The sequence below is a fragment of the Danio rerio genome, chromosome 2 (assembly GCF_049306965.1).
Source record: "Danio rerio strain Tuebingen ecotype United States chromosome 2, GRCz12tu, whole genome shotgun sequence".
Taxonomy (NCBI): domain Eukaryota; kingdom Metazoa; phylum Chordata; class Actinopteri; order Cypriniformes; family Danionidae; genus Danio; species Danio rerio.
The window spans coordinates 41,125,715-41,143,263 of NC_133177.1; the positions used below are offsets into that span (position 1 = coordinate 41,125,715).

At 39.0% G+C, this 17,549-nt stretch overlaps 1 protein-coding gene across 2 annotated transcripts in view; it reads right to left on the reverse strand.

Moving 5' to 3' along the window:
• The window catches only part of chd8 (chromodomain helicase DNA binding protein 8), a 30,129-nt gene extending 14,321 nt beyond the window's left edge, over positions 1-15,808 (reverse strand). The window contains exons 1-25 of one of the 2 annotated variants that reach the window (NM_001347671.1): positions 15,730-15,805; positions 14,875-15,050; positions 13,059-14,095; positions 12,379-12,651; positions 12,179-12,295; positions 11,131-11,609; positions 10,930-11,041; positions 10,576-10,779; positions 10,335-10,403; positions 10,171-10,226; positions 9,968-10,085; positions 9,495-9,578; positions 9,101-9,238; positions 8,847-8,968; positions 7,493-7,736; positions 5,495-5,671; positions 5,219-5,362; positions 5,005-5,103; positions 4,761-4,920; positions 2,339-2,549; positions 2,035-2,230; positions 1,757-1,927; positions 846-1,136; positions 531-751; positions 209-411 (exon numbers count right to left, since the gene is read on the reverse strand). In NM_001347671.1, coding sequence (NP_001334600.1) covers positions 209-411; positions 531-751; positions 846-1,136; positions 1,757-1,927; positions 2,035-2,230; positions 2,339-2,549; positions 4,761-4,920; positions 5,005-5,103; positions 5,219-5,362; positions 5,495-5,671; positions 7,493-7,736; positions 8,847-8,968; positions 9,101-9,238; positions 9,495-9,578; positions 9,968-10,085; positions 10,171-10,226; positions 10,335-10,403; positions 10,576-10,779; positions 10,930-11,041; positions 11,131-11,609; positions 12,179-12,295; positions 12,379-12,651; positions 13,059-14,000 — 4,831 coding nt within the window. In that variant the 5' untranslated portion in view covers positions 14,001-14,095; positions 14,875-15,050; positions 15,730-15,805. Of the gene's footprint in view, positions 1-208; positions 412-530; positions 752-845; positions 1,137-1,756; positions 1,928-2,034; positions 2,231-2,338; positions 2,550-4,760; positions 4,921-5,004; positions 5,104-5,218; positions 5,363-5,494; positions 5,672-7,492; positions 7,737-8,846; positions 8,969-9,100; positions 9,239-9,494; positions 9,579-9,967; positions 10,086-10,170; positions 10,227-10,334; positions 10,404-10,575; positions 10,780-10,929; positions 11,042-11,130; positions 11,610-12,178; positions 12,296-12,378; positions 12,652-13,058; positions 14,096-14,874; positions 15,051-15,729 lie in introns of both variants that reach the window. The other variant, XM_021481014.3, reaches the window with a different exon arrangement.
• Positions 15,809-17,549: the final 1,741 nt, after the last annotated feature.

The following is a 17,549-nucleotide window of genomic DNA, read 5'->3' on the forward strand; positions in this document are numbered from 1 at the left end:
CCCTACACAGGCTTGAAATGTATTAATTGACATGAAAGTTGAAAAGCAACAATCCTACATACACAATGAAAGCAGTGGAATAAGAAAAGAAGATTAAACGTAAGTGTAGATCTTACTGAATACATGATAGAATAACACCCAAGGCTGCTTTCTGGCAGCATTAAAGAGCGCTAAACTAAAAAAAGATCATATTGGGAAGACACCACACCAGAGTGATTGAGCAGAGCTTGTGGTTCTCGTCCATTCTCTGGAGGGGTAATCAGCTCCCAAATGAAGCTCTTGATGTTCTCATCTCCACGATAATGAATCAGACAGAAAACCAGGATGACACGGCAGATGGTTTCTACGTCCCGTTCACTGAGACGCCGCTTACAGCGAGCATGCGACAGGATGTCTCGCCAACGACCCCACCTGTGGAAAGATTGCCATGTTCATATTCCATGAGATTTCAAATATCTCACACCAGAGTTCATACAATTAGTCATATTTCAACTCGATTTCATATATTATGGATTAAAAAGGTAACCCACCCATAAACGAGTAGATGTTTCTCCACTCGGAAACAGTCTGTGCGACCATAGCCTCCTCCAGAATGCCGGTCAGAGCGTCTGGAGGCTCTGGATTGACGGGAATTATGGGGTGGGTAGTCATCATCGCTGTCCAAGTCAGAGAGATCACCACCCTCTCCACGCAGGCTGGAAAACTGACGTGTTTGCTTTCTTACTCTTGGTGTGTCGATGACAAGAGTATTCTGCATGAAAAAAAAATAAATAAATAAATTAGCTGAAGGAATAAAAATAAATAATAGATATACTAAACCAAGTTTTCTAGATACTACTCAGTACCTTCCTGTTGAGAGAATCCATGTCTATGTCTGCTTTCTTAGCCCACTTCTGCCAGAACTCGGGATCATCTAGAGCGATATCTGTGCGGTTCTCAGACGCCACAAAGCTAGCCTTGGAAAAAGTGGATCCTTTGCCTTCGCTCTCTATTGTGATGGTAGTTGCTCGTCTCTGAAGGATCTGGTCGATGTCCTCTTCACAGAAACGACTGCCCTCGTCATTCTCATCCATTATGGCTGCATAAGCACCTTTACGAAGCAAATCCTCAATCTCCTTCTTAGAGAACTGCTGGATCTGAGGAAAGTTTAAAGCAAATGACTGAATGACTATGCATCACAAACTGAGGAATTTTGTCTTGTACTTGCATGCTTTAATCAATGATTTCAAACAATAACTGACATACAGGTTTGAAATGACAATAGGTATGGGACAATAACCGGTTTTAAGGTTTACAGTGATTTGGAAAAGCCGCTCAAGTTTTTATAAAACTGTTTAATTCTTCTGTTATACTGTTTCTAAGGTATATGTATTTTATGTGTTTTTTAATTGTGTTGTAAAGAAATCTGTGTTTTTGAAACTAATGAAAAGAGCAGAAGTCAATGATTTATTTTAATTATGTAGCCTGACATGTTTACTGTTACAAAATACTATAAATGTTTCCTAAAAAAAAATTTATTTTGTTCAATGGGGTATTTTGTATTTTTGTTAAATACAAAAAAGAAAACATGCTAAAGATAACATGCTTTAGAGCAGTGATCAGAATACAGTGATATTTTTTATCCAAGGTTATCATACCATTAGAAACTTATACCGCCTTTTATATTATATATTTTAAAAGTAAAAATTGTCAGGGATTTCCTTTTGGTCTAAACTATCCCTTTAAAAAGAGTAATGCTGATTAATTTTAGTCTTACCCCGTTGACACTGCTTTCCTTGTTTCCACTCATGCTCTGCAGAACGGCTCTGTCAAGCCCCAGTTTAAGACTAGCTTTGTCCAACATCTCCCTCTCGTAGGAGTTTCTGGTAATGAGACGATACACCTTTACCGCTTTAGACTGACCAATACGATGGCAACGTGCCTGAGCCTGTATAAGAGAGAATACACTGTGAGACTGACCACATGGGACAGGAAACTAAATCTTTAATGCCTTAAAATTACTATGAAGATAAGTATATGCTGTAAGATCCTCACTTGAAGATCATTCTGCGGGTTCCAGTCAGAGTCAAAAATGACACAGGTGTCAGCAGCGGTCAGATTAATGCCCAAACCTCCAGCCCGAGTACAAAGCAGGAAGACAAACCGGTCTGAATCAGGTTTACTGAAGCGATCAATGGCCGCCTGTCGCAGGTTTCCTCTGACCCGTCCATCAATGCGCTCATACAGGTATCTGATCAGACAGCACACATCTATTTTTAGATCCATCTAACAAACCAGATGGCAGAATCAAAAAATCCTTTGGCTACAGTTGCCTTTAATATCACACGTTTTCATGTACCTCTTGTGTATGAGGTAGTCCTCAAGGATGTCAAGGCACCTCACCATCTGGGAGAAGATGAGCACCTTGTGCCCGCCAGCCTTGAGGCGAGGAAGCAGCTTATCCAACAAGACCAGTTTCCCTGCAGAGCGCACCAGAGCCTGGAGATGAAAGTCCGGAGCCAGAGGATCATACACCTCCCTCAGCTCAGACACGATCTTCTCCTCAGCACCTGCACAGGGACAGATGAGCAATGATAAATCAAACAGGTGACACGACATATGATTTAAATAGTGCTAACAACACCAAAGTTGTCAACACGTTTAATATAGTACCTCTTGTGCTACATATAAACAAAGGTAAACACAAAGTCAAACGTCAAATTCCCTGACCAAAAGCTGAATTTCCATGAACTATAATGAATAAAAAAAAAACAGGCAGCTGTTGTGTTGAGCAGTCCCTCAAGAATATTGAGACTGCCAAATCAAACACAAAAATCCAACAAATGGTGCAAAATTAAGGAGCTGGCCATTTTTTTAATTGCTGCACATTTACTGTCGATTTTGGCCACCCCGGACACTATTAAAATTCCTGAAGCACCATCTGTTTTGTTTTATGTTAAATAATATAATATTTGCACATAGAAAGTGCTCATCCAGTTTGATATACCTCAAGTTTGTATATATTTTCACAGCAAAACACAAGAAATGCAGCAAATAAGGGCTGCATTTCACGATATTAGGAAAAACTGTACGTGATTTATATTGTGATATTTCACCAAACAACATAAATAGCTTGATTTTGAAATACTTAATACATTTACATTGAAAGAGAAGATTTTGTAGAAGAGTGCATCTGCAGAGAATATAATAGACTAATTGCAACATAGATAAATACAATAGAGCAATGGTAAAATAGAGTTTTATACAGAAATAAATAATCAAACAAACAATTAATTAACATTCAGCACATGATCACTCGTAAGATGTGTCATTATTTGTAACTTTAGATGCCATGGTTTCTAAAACAAAATCTGTCAGTGTTATCTTTATTCTCATATTTAGCGCTTTACAATTTTTCACGGTAGTAGCTCTCTTTGTCATCCCAAACCAGAAGGCATTGACTGAGTAATTGACAGCTGATATTTCAGTGCTAGAGCAGTGGGCCAATAAGAAAAGCGAAGGCGGGGCAAGAATACGGACTTGGCTTTGTTTACTGCAGCAAGTAGACATGACAACTGTTTTAAACCATTCTTGAGAGCTGCGTTTCGCGTCTCAAGTGCAGACATTCATTCTGCGTGAATGTCTCCAGAATCCGCGCATGTGGTAAACATTTTGCAGTAAAAACTGGTCTAGCACAACAATTTTATGCACTAACACAATTGCTCCCAAATATATTTTAAGGTCGCAGAGATAAAATTTCGGGCGCATATGCGACCAAAATGGTCGTAATTTCGAGCCCTGTATACATTAATAAATAAAACTTACTTTTGTAAAAATTGACAAAATGCACAATAATTCCTTATTAAGGAATAATTGTAATAATCCTGACTCCACATTACAGATCCTGTGATGTGAATATTGAGCACAAATTGCCTATAAGGCATTGGAAAAATCAGAAATTTAAGCTTCAAAAATATGAAATTTTAACGCAAAATCTAGGAGGAATAGGTTGAGCACTGAGCAGACACAAAATAGCCACATAAAGCATTTTAACAGATACATTATAGTGATTGCATTTGATTGGGAATAGGGATAGGAATAAAACAGCAATGACAAATGGCCTAACCATGACAATAGGCAAAACATGTGAAACAATGGGCTCTATTTTGACGGTCCATGCGCAGAACGCAAAAAGCAGGGCGCAAGCGCTTTCAGGGCGTGTCAGAACGCATTTTTGCTAATTTAAGGACAGGAAAATCCGCTTTGCGCCGTGGCGCATGGTCTAAAAGGGTTGAGTTTATTTTCTTAATGAGTTATAGGTGTTTTTTGAGAATAAACCAATTAGAGTCTTATCTCCCATTCCCTTTAAGAGCCAGCTGCGTCGCGCCCTTTGTTTTGAGACCAGAACGCCTATGGACGCACATGAGTGCTAATGCATTTGCTATTTAAACAGCGTAGCGCAATGCCTCAAAACTACTCTTGCGCCAAGCTGAAACTACCAAACAAGTATTGCGCCGCGCCTTGCGCCACATTGCGCCGGGTGTATGATAGGGCCCAATGTTATAAAAAACATGGTAAAGAAAAAACAAATGTTAAGGAGATTAAAATGACAAACAAAAATCCCTGATATTCATTGAAAAAAAATTATTCCCTGACGTTCAATGTCTGTAATAGACTTTTAAAAATTCCAGGATACTCCACAAATCCCATGACCCTGGAGATTGTAATGCTAGACTGACTTAAACAACATTTCACAGAAATAAAAAGCATAAATTCAGTACCTGTAATGAGGTATGGGTGGTTGCAGCACTTTCGAAGTTCCATCATTGTGTTGAGGAGATTGGGTACATTGCTGTTTTGTGTGGCTCCCATGCTAAGGAAGCTGAAGTTTCTCTCCAGAATAGCACGGTAATACTTTTTCTGTACATCGGTCAACTCCACCTAGGATTACAAAAATTTACAGTCTAAATTTACAAAGCAAAGAGAAACAATCAATTTACAAACTGTCCTAATGATCAATCATACCTCAATAATAGTTTCTTGCTTGGGGGCAAGGTTCTTTTCTACATCTTCCTTCAGTCTGCGCAGCATCATGGGCTTCAGGATTGACTGTAGTTTCTGCACCTGATTATAAAAGATAGAGACAGAATGTTGAGATTTCCTAATGCCCATTTGGGCGGTCACATCGCTCAACAAGCGAGGAAATACTTCCTGCCAAGACATTACAGCATTTCTTTACCTGCTCCTCAGTTTTAAGATCTCCAAACTCTCGCAAGAACTCTATCTCTGAGGGAAACTGGGCCGGTTCCAGAAAGTGCAGCAGACTGAAGAGCTCCTCTACTGTGTTTTGTAGTGGAGTGCCAGTAAGCAACACTTTATGCTCCTGAAAAATTTTTTCAAAGAAAGAGTGGTCAATTTGAATAATCATGATTTCTTCTTTTAGTAACCAAAACATTAATGTGTTCAGTTATTTTTAACTAAAAGCTAAAAATAAAAAAAGATGTTAACAACTCACAATTTCAAGCATCTTGAGACTGTCGAGGAGTTTGCAGTTTCTGTTCTTCAAACGGTGAGCTTCATCAATAACTACACAGCGCCAGGAAATCTCCCTCAGCTCTGGGCAGTCTGATAGAATCATCTCAAAGGTTGTGATCAGAGCGTCAAACTTATAGGCCCCTGGTATCAAGTGTCCCTAAAAGAAACAAAATGGGGGTGGAAATAGGGGAAGTTAGAATAGAGCAATGAAAATAAAAGGAACTTGTATAACTTGTGCTCAGCAGTGTTAGCTTTGTTTTATTACCACATTACTTCTGTAACTTTTAGATTTTTATATTATGTTTTCATTTAAAGTTTTCTTTGTGTGTTTTGATTTTTTTTTTCCATTCAGGTTTATTTTATTTTTATTGAGTTTTAGACACTTTTGTACTTCAACTTTCAGAATCTGCTGGGCTTTTCCCCCCCTTAGTTTGGTTTGTTAAGAAATATATGAACACAGCAATCACACCTGGACGTGCCCTAAAACAAAAGTTTGGATAAGGCCAATGAATTAACAAGTATCATAATTCATAATTAATTTAAAGAAATGTTAAATAAAAGAAACAGGGTATGATACTTAAAGAGAGGACATCATCTAATGCACGTTTCCACTAAGTGGGTCGGTTCGGATACCCCTCTGGTGGGAGTGGTGTACGACAAAGTTTCAGTCTACGTTATTCTTGCTTGAGGAAATGTCAAAGTAAAGCTGTATGGGTCATTCACATATCATATGAGAAGCAATTGTTCGATGAACATGATTTGATTATAACAGCAGATCATTGATCAATGTGCAAAATAGCAACTTCTGCAACGTCCACAATTGCATAAAATAAATAAATAAATGCAGCATATATGAACACATACAGACAGTTACAGTCTCCAATATATTATCAATTACAAAAAAACTACACACAGCATACATTTAGTCCTTATTTGGTTTAAAACAACACGCAACATTGCCCCCAGTCAGTGCAAACCTCTCATCTGTGTCTATAATCTTTACCAGCACATGTAGGCTCTGTTAGAGAGTAATTCCATAATTCTGAGTTCATAATAGTCCAAAAGGTGATGATAATAGTTAAACAAGGCAGTTTATTCATGTTTTAGGTTGCTGAAAGAATCATTTGATGCTTTTTTCAAACTTCTTGCTTTTTCGTGCTTCACTCTCGCATGGTTTATCTTTTTGGCTTTGTGGCTGTTCATCAAGTCGACGACAAGGTTTGTTTGAGCTTGGGTCGACCATGGCTCGTTATTATATGTATATATTATCACGAAGTAATCCCTTGGCTGTGTATTTTAAAAATGGCGCTTCCTTTGTTTTCGTTCTCCTGGTTTGTACAAGCGATAGTGACGCATCTCTTTGAACCAATAACATTCAGTTCCGCCTTTTGGTACCCTTTTGTTGTGCTAGGTAGCCTTTGGAAAGGATACCCAAAAAGTGGTACGGTACGATTTGCTTTCAGGTACCTTTTGACAGTGGAAGAAACAGCCATAAAAGCATACCAACCCATACCGTACTACTTAGTGGAAACAGGCCATTAAACTGTTAACTACTCTAAACTTGAGAATTGCATGAATGAGGCACTGGTTTCCATTGTATATAACATTTTAAATTATATTTTTACAGGTAAAACAGGAATGAACAGTAAAAACCTTTTTATTGACCCCAATAAAACATCTCCATCTTAAAAGACAATGTAGAGGAAAGCAAAATGTATGTACAAACATTTACCATTAATTCTTTTTACATGCTTTAAAATGTTGCCATGTAAAAGAGGAACAAACAAAAAAGAAAATGCAACCTTGTAGCAATTAAAGTCCCTGTTTTCAAAATCAAAGTCAAAATCTACAGGTTTGAATATTCCTTTCAATATTCCTCAAAAATACTTTAAAACATTCCCAAGATCTTTTCTCCAAGAGATTTTTGTTTGCTGTAGCCATCAAACGAATCGAATAAAGAAAAAATTCATACACCAACCTTGTCATCTTTGCAGTACATTTCATACTGCTGGATCATCTGTCTACTAGCCAGACTGCCGTGATAAACAATAGCATTCATATCAGTCCAGTTCGAAAACTCTCTTTCCCAGTTTGTGATCGTGGACAGAGGGGCAATGATCATGAACGGGCTCTGGACCCCCGCAGAAAACATCTCTGACAGCAGGGCAATGGACTGAATTGTCTTCCCCAGACCCATTTCATCCGCTAGGATGCAGTTTTGCCTGTGTGGGAAGTCACGAATACAAAACAGACCGTGTAAGATTTGAAAAAGAGAAACATCATTCTTCTCATACACTTGTAGCCTGCTGTTTTGCAAATCCTTTCATTATCTGCCCTTTATTAACCACTACTGACTCCACAAAATTTATTTAACATCAGGCCTAAATTGAATCATGGACAGAATCATTTAGGTGACTTCATAATAAATTGCAGCGAATTCTCATCAACATCTTCACCTACTCCTGCAGTCCAGCCAGATTCAGATGGTAATAAGAAAAATGTGCCAGCATCAGTTATTTGAGTAAGGCCATAATTCAAACAAAGAACCCAGGGTGACTGTTTTGATAAGGACGCCCACTAGAATTACCAGGAGGCCGTTGTTGTGTCCAAATAGTAGGCTGTCAAATTATTTACTTATGGTGTGTATCGCCAAGCAACTGTCTGCTCACTGTTGTAATGCTGGATCAGTGGCAGGTGGTATTTATAATTGAGAAGGAGGGAACAATCTCACTCTAGAGAGCATTTTATGCACCCCTGAGCAGAGGAAATGAATCATCAATATTTTTGATTCAATCTCCTGGAAGAGAACGCTTGAAAATGTAAAAATGCTTTTATTTTGTCAACTAGGATTACAGAAGTTTAACGAAGCCTCAAAGCTGAAAAGCTTAACCTTCTGTAAAATCACAACTTATGAGTCCTGTGAAGTGCTCTGAACTGTGCATTTAAACTTGACGTAATCTCAAATGAATTATGACAGGACATAGTAGTTCCTCCTGTTTATATAAAAAACAGCCAACAGCATTTTGTTTTAAGCACAGCTCTGCCGGTGTCAGTGGTTGAGATCGATCGCATCAAATGAAAAGCATGTTGAAGAGGAGTCGAGAGCTAATGATTGGTCGGAAGATTTGAAGAGAAACTAAAGTATGAGGCGTACGATATTAATGATATGATGATATAAGTATGGTATTCTTAAAACTAACAGTCATACTATTATCTAAAAACATTATTTTAACTTCAAAGGACCTTTAATGCAAAAGGAAACTGTTAAAAGGTGTGGATGCCCTCAATTGTAAAGGGTGGACAAATAAAAGTTGAATAAGCTATATATTTACCTGTTGTACCAGTTAAAGAGCAGCCAGTTGACTCCCTCAAGCTGGTATTCTCTGAGCTGGTTCCCATTCTTATACTCGGTGGACTCATCTAGCTTTTTCCAGGCACTTGCAGCAGGCCGAGGCTGATGGAAGAGCAAGACTTGTTAATAATTCATACGGTTTCGTCTTGTTTCTTAATGAAAACCAAAAAATACAGGCAGGATAAAAATGATCCAGTGAGAAGAGAGAAAGAGCCAGACAAAACAGTATCTCACAGTTCTCTTGAGTCGTGGTTGGCGGCTTTCAATCTTCCTGAATTCTTCCACTTTGCCTTCATCAACATCCTCCTTCAGCTCCCAAGTAGCATCTTCATAGGGTAGAGAGCACCACTTCACCAGGTAGTACACAACTGGCTGTAAAAAGGAAAAATAGAATTCAGAATCTGTGCTTTTGTTGCTTGTGTGCAGTTGAAATAAAATGTGATGTAAAACGTTATAGCACAAAACAAACATCCACACACACTTTTGCTGGCAACGTACAGTAGAACAATACATTTTAATACAAGAAATAAATTATTCTTTATAATGAATAATTAAAATTGTGCATTATATGTTTATTATTAAGCAGTTTCACAATTGAAAACTGAGTCTGTGGTTGATAAATGCCTACCTCCCCGTTGTCTTTATCAACACTATGTGACTCGTCCAAAATACGATCAACTTCCACATAATCTGGATTGAAAGGTTCCTCATCCTGAAGCAGACACACCACATATACATAGTCCACAAGAATGCATTTAGTAAGATCTGCCAAAGCCACTTGGAAAAAAATAACAACCAAAAACTACCAACAAAATAGACCATTTTAATATGGTCATGTCATTGAACATTTTATGCTTGTTATCAAACTATCTCATGGCTATAACAAGAGGCAATTCAATCGTAACTTAAAATTAAAACAGCTATCATAGCATTATTTATCAATACGTGGCTCTTTTTGGATTTTCGGAAGCTATAGATAATAAAAATGTAAAACAGGAAATACGCTGGAACTATTGTTTTTGTTTACATCTCTCAAAAATCACTCGGTTTCTCTATATTAGAAAACAGAGTTGCCTTATTTTTAAGTACACAAGGCCTTACCTCTTGGAACAGGTTCCTCATTTGTGCCTGTTTCGTCTTGAATCTCTTAAGCTTCTGATGGATCCTCTTGTCTCTTTCCAGCTGCTCAAGACTGGCCCATTCACAGTGCATGTACGAACTATATAAAAAATGATAAAGGATATACCATATAAGAGATACATTTACTCCTGCAAAAAAAAAGAAGGGAAATGGCAAATACTTACTAGTTTTTATATTTGACAAAAAACTCCTCTACATTAGTATACTGCCCTGGACACACCTACGTCAAGACAAGAAAAAAACAAAACAATGGTTTAGTCAGTATAAACAAGCGCAAGATTTGCCAAGATATTTTTGAATGAGAACAAAGCATGAGACGGACACTTGCCTCCTTTTTGGTCACCCGCATAGACAATATTTTATCCACAATAGCAGCATCCTCCTCACTTGGGTTCTCCTGAAACCACAAAACACACACCCACACAAATAAGGAAAAGGTTGACAGGCATACCAAAGTTATACACATACTGACACATTCATTTGTTTATGTGTGCAAGCAGTGGAAATTTTATGACCGGAGAAAAATTGTAATTGCAATTGATATTGCTATGACTAGTGTACTTCCATACCACAAAAAACTGCATGCTTGGAAGACCATCCCCATCCAGCTCCGGGGGGAGCTCTGCTCCCAAAGGCTGGACATGCCCTACTGCGGGCATAGGAGTTGTGGTCACATCAACATCTGCATCCAATTCATCTTCATCATCTGTGATCTTAATGTCCAAATCCTCAGTGTACTTCTTCCGTTTCACTTGCCGGTTTGAACGTCTCTTCTGTTGGAAGGACAAAATCAAAGAGCAGAGTTAATAAATGAGGTTTGTGTTTTCTTCAATTGCCCTACAAGATTCTGCCACACAGTGCCACACAGTACCTACAATGGCTCCTGTGAGTCACTAATAAGCAAATGTGCAAGCAAGTAACACCTGTGACATTTCTTCCTCCAGTGTGCGGGGCGAAACAGGTGGGCTGAGATCTACGTCTGAGTGATCAGAAGACGGGTTTCTTTTCCTTTTCTTACCCACTAGAGTGATGGTGCTGTGGAGAAGAGATCAAGAGTAAGAAACAAACTCATATATCAGTGAGTCAAACTCTCATCAAACTGGGAGAATGGAATCATAACTTACTTGAGCTTAGTCTTAGATTTGCTTTTACTGCCTCCACCAGGTATAACTGGAGTTTTTGCCTTGGATTTCTTATCTCCTCCCACCACCATTTTCGCTCCTCCTGCACTTGGGCTTTTCTTCTTGCTTCCACCTCCACCACCTCCAACTCCTCCTCCTCCTTTCTTCTTGGCTCCGGTAGCCCCTCCTGCGCCCTCTAGGTCTGCTGAGGTTTGTCCGGCAGGTAGTTCATCCTGGTTGAGCACTCGTGGGATGTTCCTTTCACCCCTGGCTTTGGCCCGTGCGATGGCCTCAGCAACAATGCGATTTGCTTTCTCTTGCTTGCAAAGCGTTTCCACTCTCCGTACGGGCTCCTGGATCTTTGCCAAGCGTACCCCGGAAGATGCAGCTGTAGTGGTGGTGCCGGACGTCGAGCCAGCAGCTGAGGTATTGATAACTTTAACCACAGAGACAGCTCCACCAGCGCTGGAAACAGTGTTTGACTGCAGAAAATAGAAACGACTTTTATTCCATTATTCCAGATAGATAGCTCTGTACTTGTTAGCATGAAAGGGTGTGTAAAGAGCACTAGGTAACTATAAGACAATGGTTGACTCTAACAGTGTAAAAGGTATGCTAATTAACAGCTCACTGTAGTTCAGGTGCTTTATAAGAATTTAATTTCTGCTCAAACTACTTCTGATGCTGTAAATAAATTGAAGTTTTAAACCTGTAGTTTCAAAACACTAAATATATCAATGAAAGTCACTCTTAAAAATTCTAACAGAGCAAAGATCAAGGTTGCCTAATGCAATCTGAAAATGTAAATAAACAAAAGCACTCATGTATGACGTGCTACAGCGACTGTCAATTATCCATTTTTGTTTTTACATCATACAGCTTACAAATAATATTTAATTTTGACAGTTGAACTGATAATAAAAGATTTATTAGGTTTTATTACACTTTATGTATTAGTCTCCAAGAGAGAAAACATTAGCATTATTTCAGATGTTAAAAACACCCGAGAAAGTTCACAGAACTATAAAAGAGATTTGAAAAAATGTTCTACCTGTGGCTGCAGCAGTAGTTTAAGGGGCACTGCTAGTCTTTGTCCTCCTTGGCCTTGAGAAATCTGCACCACCTGTGGACTGCCACCAGCATTTGCTGCCCCAGAAACCAACTGAAACTGTTGCAAGAAAAGCTTCAAGTCACCAGCGAGATACAAGTAAAAGCCAATCTTCCAACACCCAACCCTGTCCTTTCGCTCACCTTGGCTCCCTGTTGGTTGGGCTGCTGTTGAACCTGCAGCTGAATAGTGAGCACTTTTGCCTGTGCACCCGTTTGACCTGCCTTGGCTTGGGCGAGTGCTGCCAGCTGGTCTCCCTGCAGGACTAACTTCCCTGGCAGAGAGCCCAACACCAGCCTGGGCTGCTGGCCTTGCTGACCCGACCCTGCAGTTCCCCCTACTGTCACCGTCCCAGCTTGGGCAGCTCCACCTTGTGAGGGCTGCTGTAGCACCAGAGTGATCCTCTTTGCTTCCCCCTGAAAAAGAAAGAGGGGCTTTTAGGTCTCTGACAGCGGGGGAAAAAACTAAATAGAGCAATGCGAACAGTGTTCATTTACCATTGAAACACTTTAACAGTTTATCAATATTTGACATTAGGTGTTATTCTTAAGTGTTCTGTTTATATATTCTGTTGTGCTTTTATTTTTTGTTAATATAAAATGTCTATGTAGCTTTTCATGCACCTTTATTTTTGCACTTTACTTTAGATTGAATACTTAGATTGAATAGTTAAAGCAAAAATGTAAGTGTCAGATATCAGATGTCAAATATCAGATTTTCCCTATAATTTATTAAAGTGGTTTTAAAAGTTGTTTACATCATTTATTAGAGTGGTTTATTCAGGTTTTAGTCTGTATGATGATAATTCAAGTTAAAATCTGACCTGCTGTGGTACTGCAGAAAGTGTGACACTTTGAGGTCGGATGCCTGCTGCTGCCGGAGAAGTAGGAGTCTGCGTTTGGGCTTGTGTTTGTAATGCCACCTGTGTCTGAGCCTGGATCTGCGCCTGAAGCTGTTGCGGCTGCGATGGTGACTGCAGCTGTGTCTGCACAGGTATTTGCACCTGGACAGGCTGTGTCTGCACCTGCGATTGCGTCTGGGGCACTGAGGTCAGTAACACCTGTTTCATTGGGCCATTTGCAGTTTGAACCAGCCTTTGTACTCCAGTGCCAACTTTGACCTGCCCCTGCGCAGGAGATGTCGCATTTAATACCGTCCCTCCAGAAACAACTGCCATGCCGGGCCTAAGAGGGGTCCCTGTCAGAACTCTAGCGAGGGTGACTTTCCCTGGAGAGCCCGTGGCTCCTGTGACACCCTGCAGCACTTGAGTCTGACCCTGCGGGCCTTTCAGAATGACAATTTTTGGGGCGTGCTGTCCCGCTGCCTGTTGCGTAACAGCAGTGATTTGCTGAGTCTGCTGCTGAGGGGTGACTTGAGCCCCTGACACAGGTACACCAAGAGAAGAGCTCAGCAAGACTGTTGCAGCACCACTGCTGTTACTGGCCACCGAGAGGGAGGGCTGAATGGAAATGGGAGCAGAGGCAACAGAGACCTCATGGGGGATCTGGCTGAGCTGCTGAGTTTGAAGGTTTTGCAGTGGAACAGAGACAGGAGTTGGGATTAGAGCTGGATCTGTGACCACGTCACTCAGAATAGGAACACCAGGGTCAGGTATGGGGTCTGTAGGAGGGTCTACTTGGCCCAATGCCAACTTCAGCGCCTCCTCTACTGGGTCTGAGGAACCCTGGGAGAACGCATCCTCCGGCAGGGAGTCCAAATTGAACAGTGGTGTGTCATCAAAGAGGTCCATAATAGGGTCTGCCATCTTGTCAAAAAGTTTGTGAAAAAAAGCAAAGAAAGAGTGATATCCAGTGTCGGTACAAAAACATCCAACAAGTCCGAAAGGATCCTGCAGGTGTGCTGCCAAATTAAAAATAAAACAATATATTTATTATATTATTGTTACATTTATGCATCAGTATATACAAAATAACCCCCAAAACTTTTTTAATAGATATATTTATATGATACATTGATTTTCTTTTCAGCTTAGTCCCTTAACTAATCAGGGGTTGCCACAGCGGGTTGAACCGCCAACTTATCTAGAATATGTTTTATACATACTTTTCAGCTGCAACCCATCACTTGGAAACACCCATACACTCACTCTCACACACTCTCTCTCTCTCTCTCTCTCTCTCTCTCTCTCTCTCCAAGTCACCCATAGCGCATGTCTTTGGACTGGGGGAAACCAGAGCACCCAGAGAAAACCCACACAAAAACGGGGATCAAACCGGCGACCTTCTTGCTGTGAGGTGAAAGTGCTTCCCAATGTGATACCCCCCTCCCGCATGGCAGGTAAGAATACTTATAAGATACATACTTTTATTTAGTTTTAAGCATTTGACAGACAGCTGGTTGGTTGGCGTTTTAATTTCATGCCAGCTTCCATGACAATTAAAATGTTAAACAATATAATAGAAAACTGCAAAACAACATAAACCGCTTTTAAACATGCTTACAAATAAAATCTTTTTGTTTTGAATGACAGATGTTTTTGTCAATGAAACATGAAAAGACTAAAATTTTTAAAACCCATACATTTTGCAAGCACCTTCATCAAGCTCATATTTACATACACATTATAACACTTTAACCATTACATATGAATAAGTATCCAGTACAGCAGGTAAACTTACCTGAAATCAGTGATTAGGGAGTGAGGAATAGGAAAAGAGAGAGTCCACCAGTTCACCCTCTTTCTGCCTCTCTCTCTTCCTCCCCTCTATCCTCTCCTACTCTCTGGAGTTACTTTTCGGTTCTCTGGTTGGACTGAACACTAAGAGATCCATCAATATATGTGTGTACTGATGCCCTGGAGAAGATAAGAACCCATGAAAAAGATTAAAAACATTGAATTGTATTAAATTGAAACATTCAAATGGCACAGTTGCTGTATCCTGCTAAATGGCATTGCCATCACTTCGCATGGCATCATGTCTGACTGACTTGTATCTCACTTAGCATGCATCGCAACGTTGTTTTAAAAAGTGAAAACGAGCAAATATGTATTTTCTGCCAATCATTATTTTTCAAAATCATCTACAAATCGTATATTTGACGTTTACATTACATAAAGCAGTTCTGTCTTCCTTGCCTTGCCATCAATGTGGAACAACAGTCCTAAACCAGACACTCGACAAACCCCATCAATGTTCACAATGGCGAATCCTACTGCTATAAATGCTAAATAAGTGCTCGATCGTCTTGTTGTTCTCTCACGGCCGATTTGAAGTGTATAAGTAAGCCTCCATCATTCATAATACATCTCAGTCTCTCGTTCGGACTCTCTTTCAATCTCTCTCATCAACAAACCGGACCAAACCAAAGGCAACGTGCTACAAAAACCATAGCCCGACTACGAACAGACATGGACAAGGCCGCAAAGCTGTTTCGACTTGGCTAGGTCATATTTTCTACTAAAATATGCCATAATAACGCTGCCATCCACTGCCCTAACTTTCCCAGCAATAATTTCGGGGTGCTAAATTTACCTTTGCATCGACACACATGGCTTTCTCCGTCTCACAACACTGTACGATTACAGGAAACGGCCAGCGTAGAGCAGGAACTAACTTCTTGCCAGCGCTAGGTCGAACGCGCTGCCCCGATCTCATCTGCTGTACGCTGATTGGTCGGTTGGCAGAGGGGCTGTCAAAAGACAAACGTCTCATTGGTGGAACGAGTTGTCTATCAATCCGGTGTGCGGAATTACAGGGCGGGAGACATTAATGGGTATCGGTCGTACAGGTAGTTAGGTTGAGGATGCGCTAAATGCGGCCTACTTGTTATCGCCGGGTTTTGAGATGCTCGCTGCTTAGAATTAAATGGCGATGATTCAGTTATTTTTATTGCTATTTAGGGAAAAATAATATCGAATCATTTAAACGTTGAGCAAATATAATTTTTTGACAGAGCTTTTGTTAGTTTTTTTTGCTATGTATCCAAATGAAGCTTGATGATAATAAATGAAACATTGATGCATTGTGTTAAATGAAAAGGTCGTTTATGAACACAAATGTCTTCATAAATTTAGGCGACAGTTTTGGGGCTGTTTTGTTAGAATTTTTTTGGTTTTGCTATTTAGAAAACATTGTAAATAGAGGTATAAATGAAATGCCAGCGAAAAGCAAAATGCTGCTGAAATATGGAGCCAGATCAGTCTCAAAAATAATAATATTTACAAAATGAAGTTTATACATGCGCAGTACAATACACATTTACAAAGTCCAATTTTTGAATCCAGAACACAATTAATAAATACAACACACAGTTCATAAATTCACAAGTGGAAAATCATAAACATTTTCACCAAATAATTGGATTTGTGTAAATTATGAATCGTGTTTTGAATTTATGAATTGTTTTTTTCTTTAATTGAATTAAATTTTTATTTGACAGATTTTAGTTAAGCTGTATAAGTATCCCAAAACTATATAAAAATAAAATAATAATAATAATAACTAAATAAAAACTGTCCAGGATAAAACACAATTAAGCCGTGGGCTTGTTTCCATTGTGGTTCTCGCTGTTAAATAAAAAAAGTATGGCTTCAAAATACAGCTGATGCATAAAACAAACAGTACTTCCACATTTTAAAACAGGAAATTATTCACAAATACATTTCTTCCTTCATTTATTCGTCTTCTTTTCAGCTTAGTCCCTCTATTAATCAGGGGTCACCACAGGAGAATGAACCGCCAACCTATCCAGCACATGTTTTATGTAGTGGATACCCTTCCAGTATGGAAGGTAATTCCTACCAATTAATTTTTAATTGGTGTTTGGAATTTACGAATTGGCATTGTGTATTTACAAATTGTGTTTTGAATTAATAAATCTGATTTGTGTATTTACGAATTGTGTTTTCAATTTATGAATATAATTTGTGTATTTTTTGAATGGTGCTTTGAATTTACGAATTTGATTTGTGTACTTTTGAATGGTGTTTTGCATTTACAAATATGATTTATGTATTTTTGAATCGTGTTTTAAATTGACGAATTGGATTTTGTAAATGTAAACTGTGTTGTGGACGTATGAATTATATTTTCTAAAAATTTTATTTTTGATACTGATCTGGCTCTATACTAAAATTTGTCAGAAATATTTATATTATAGGCATTACATAACACAATAATACATATATGAAGCAATAACTAAATTTGCACTGCACTGGATGGGCAAATGAATGATAAATGACATGTTGACATAAATTATGTTATGTGAAATCATAACAAACAGGCTTTATGGAAAATAAATATTTACTATAAATATATACTGTTAAAATACCTTTAATGCTATTATATTTTAA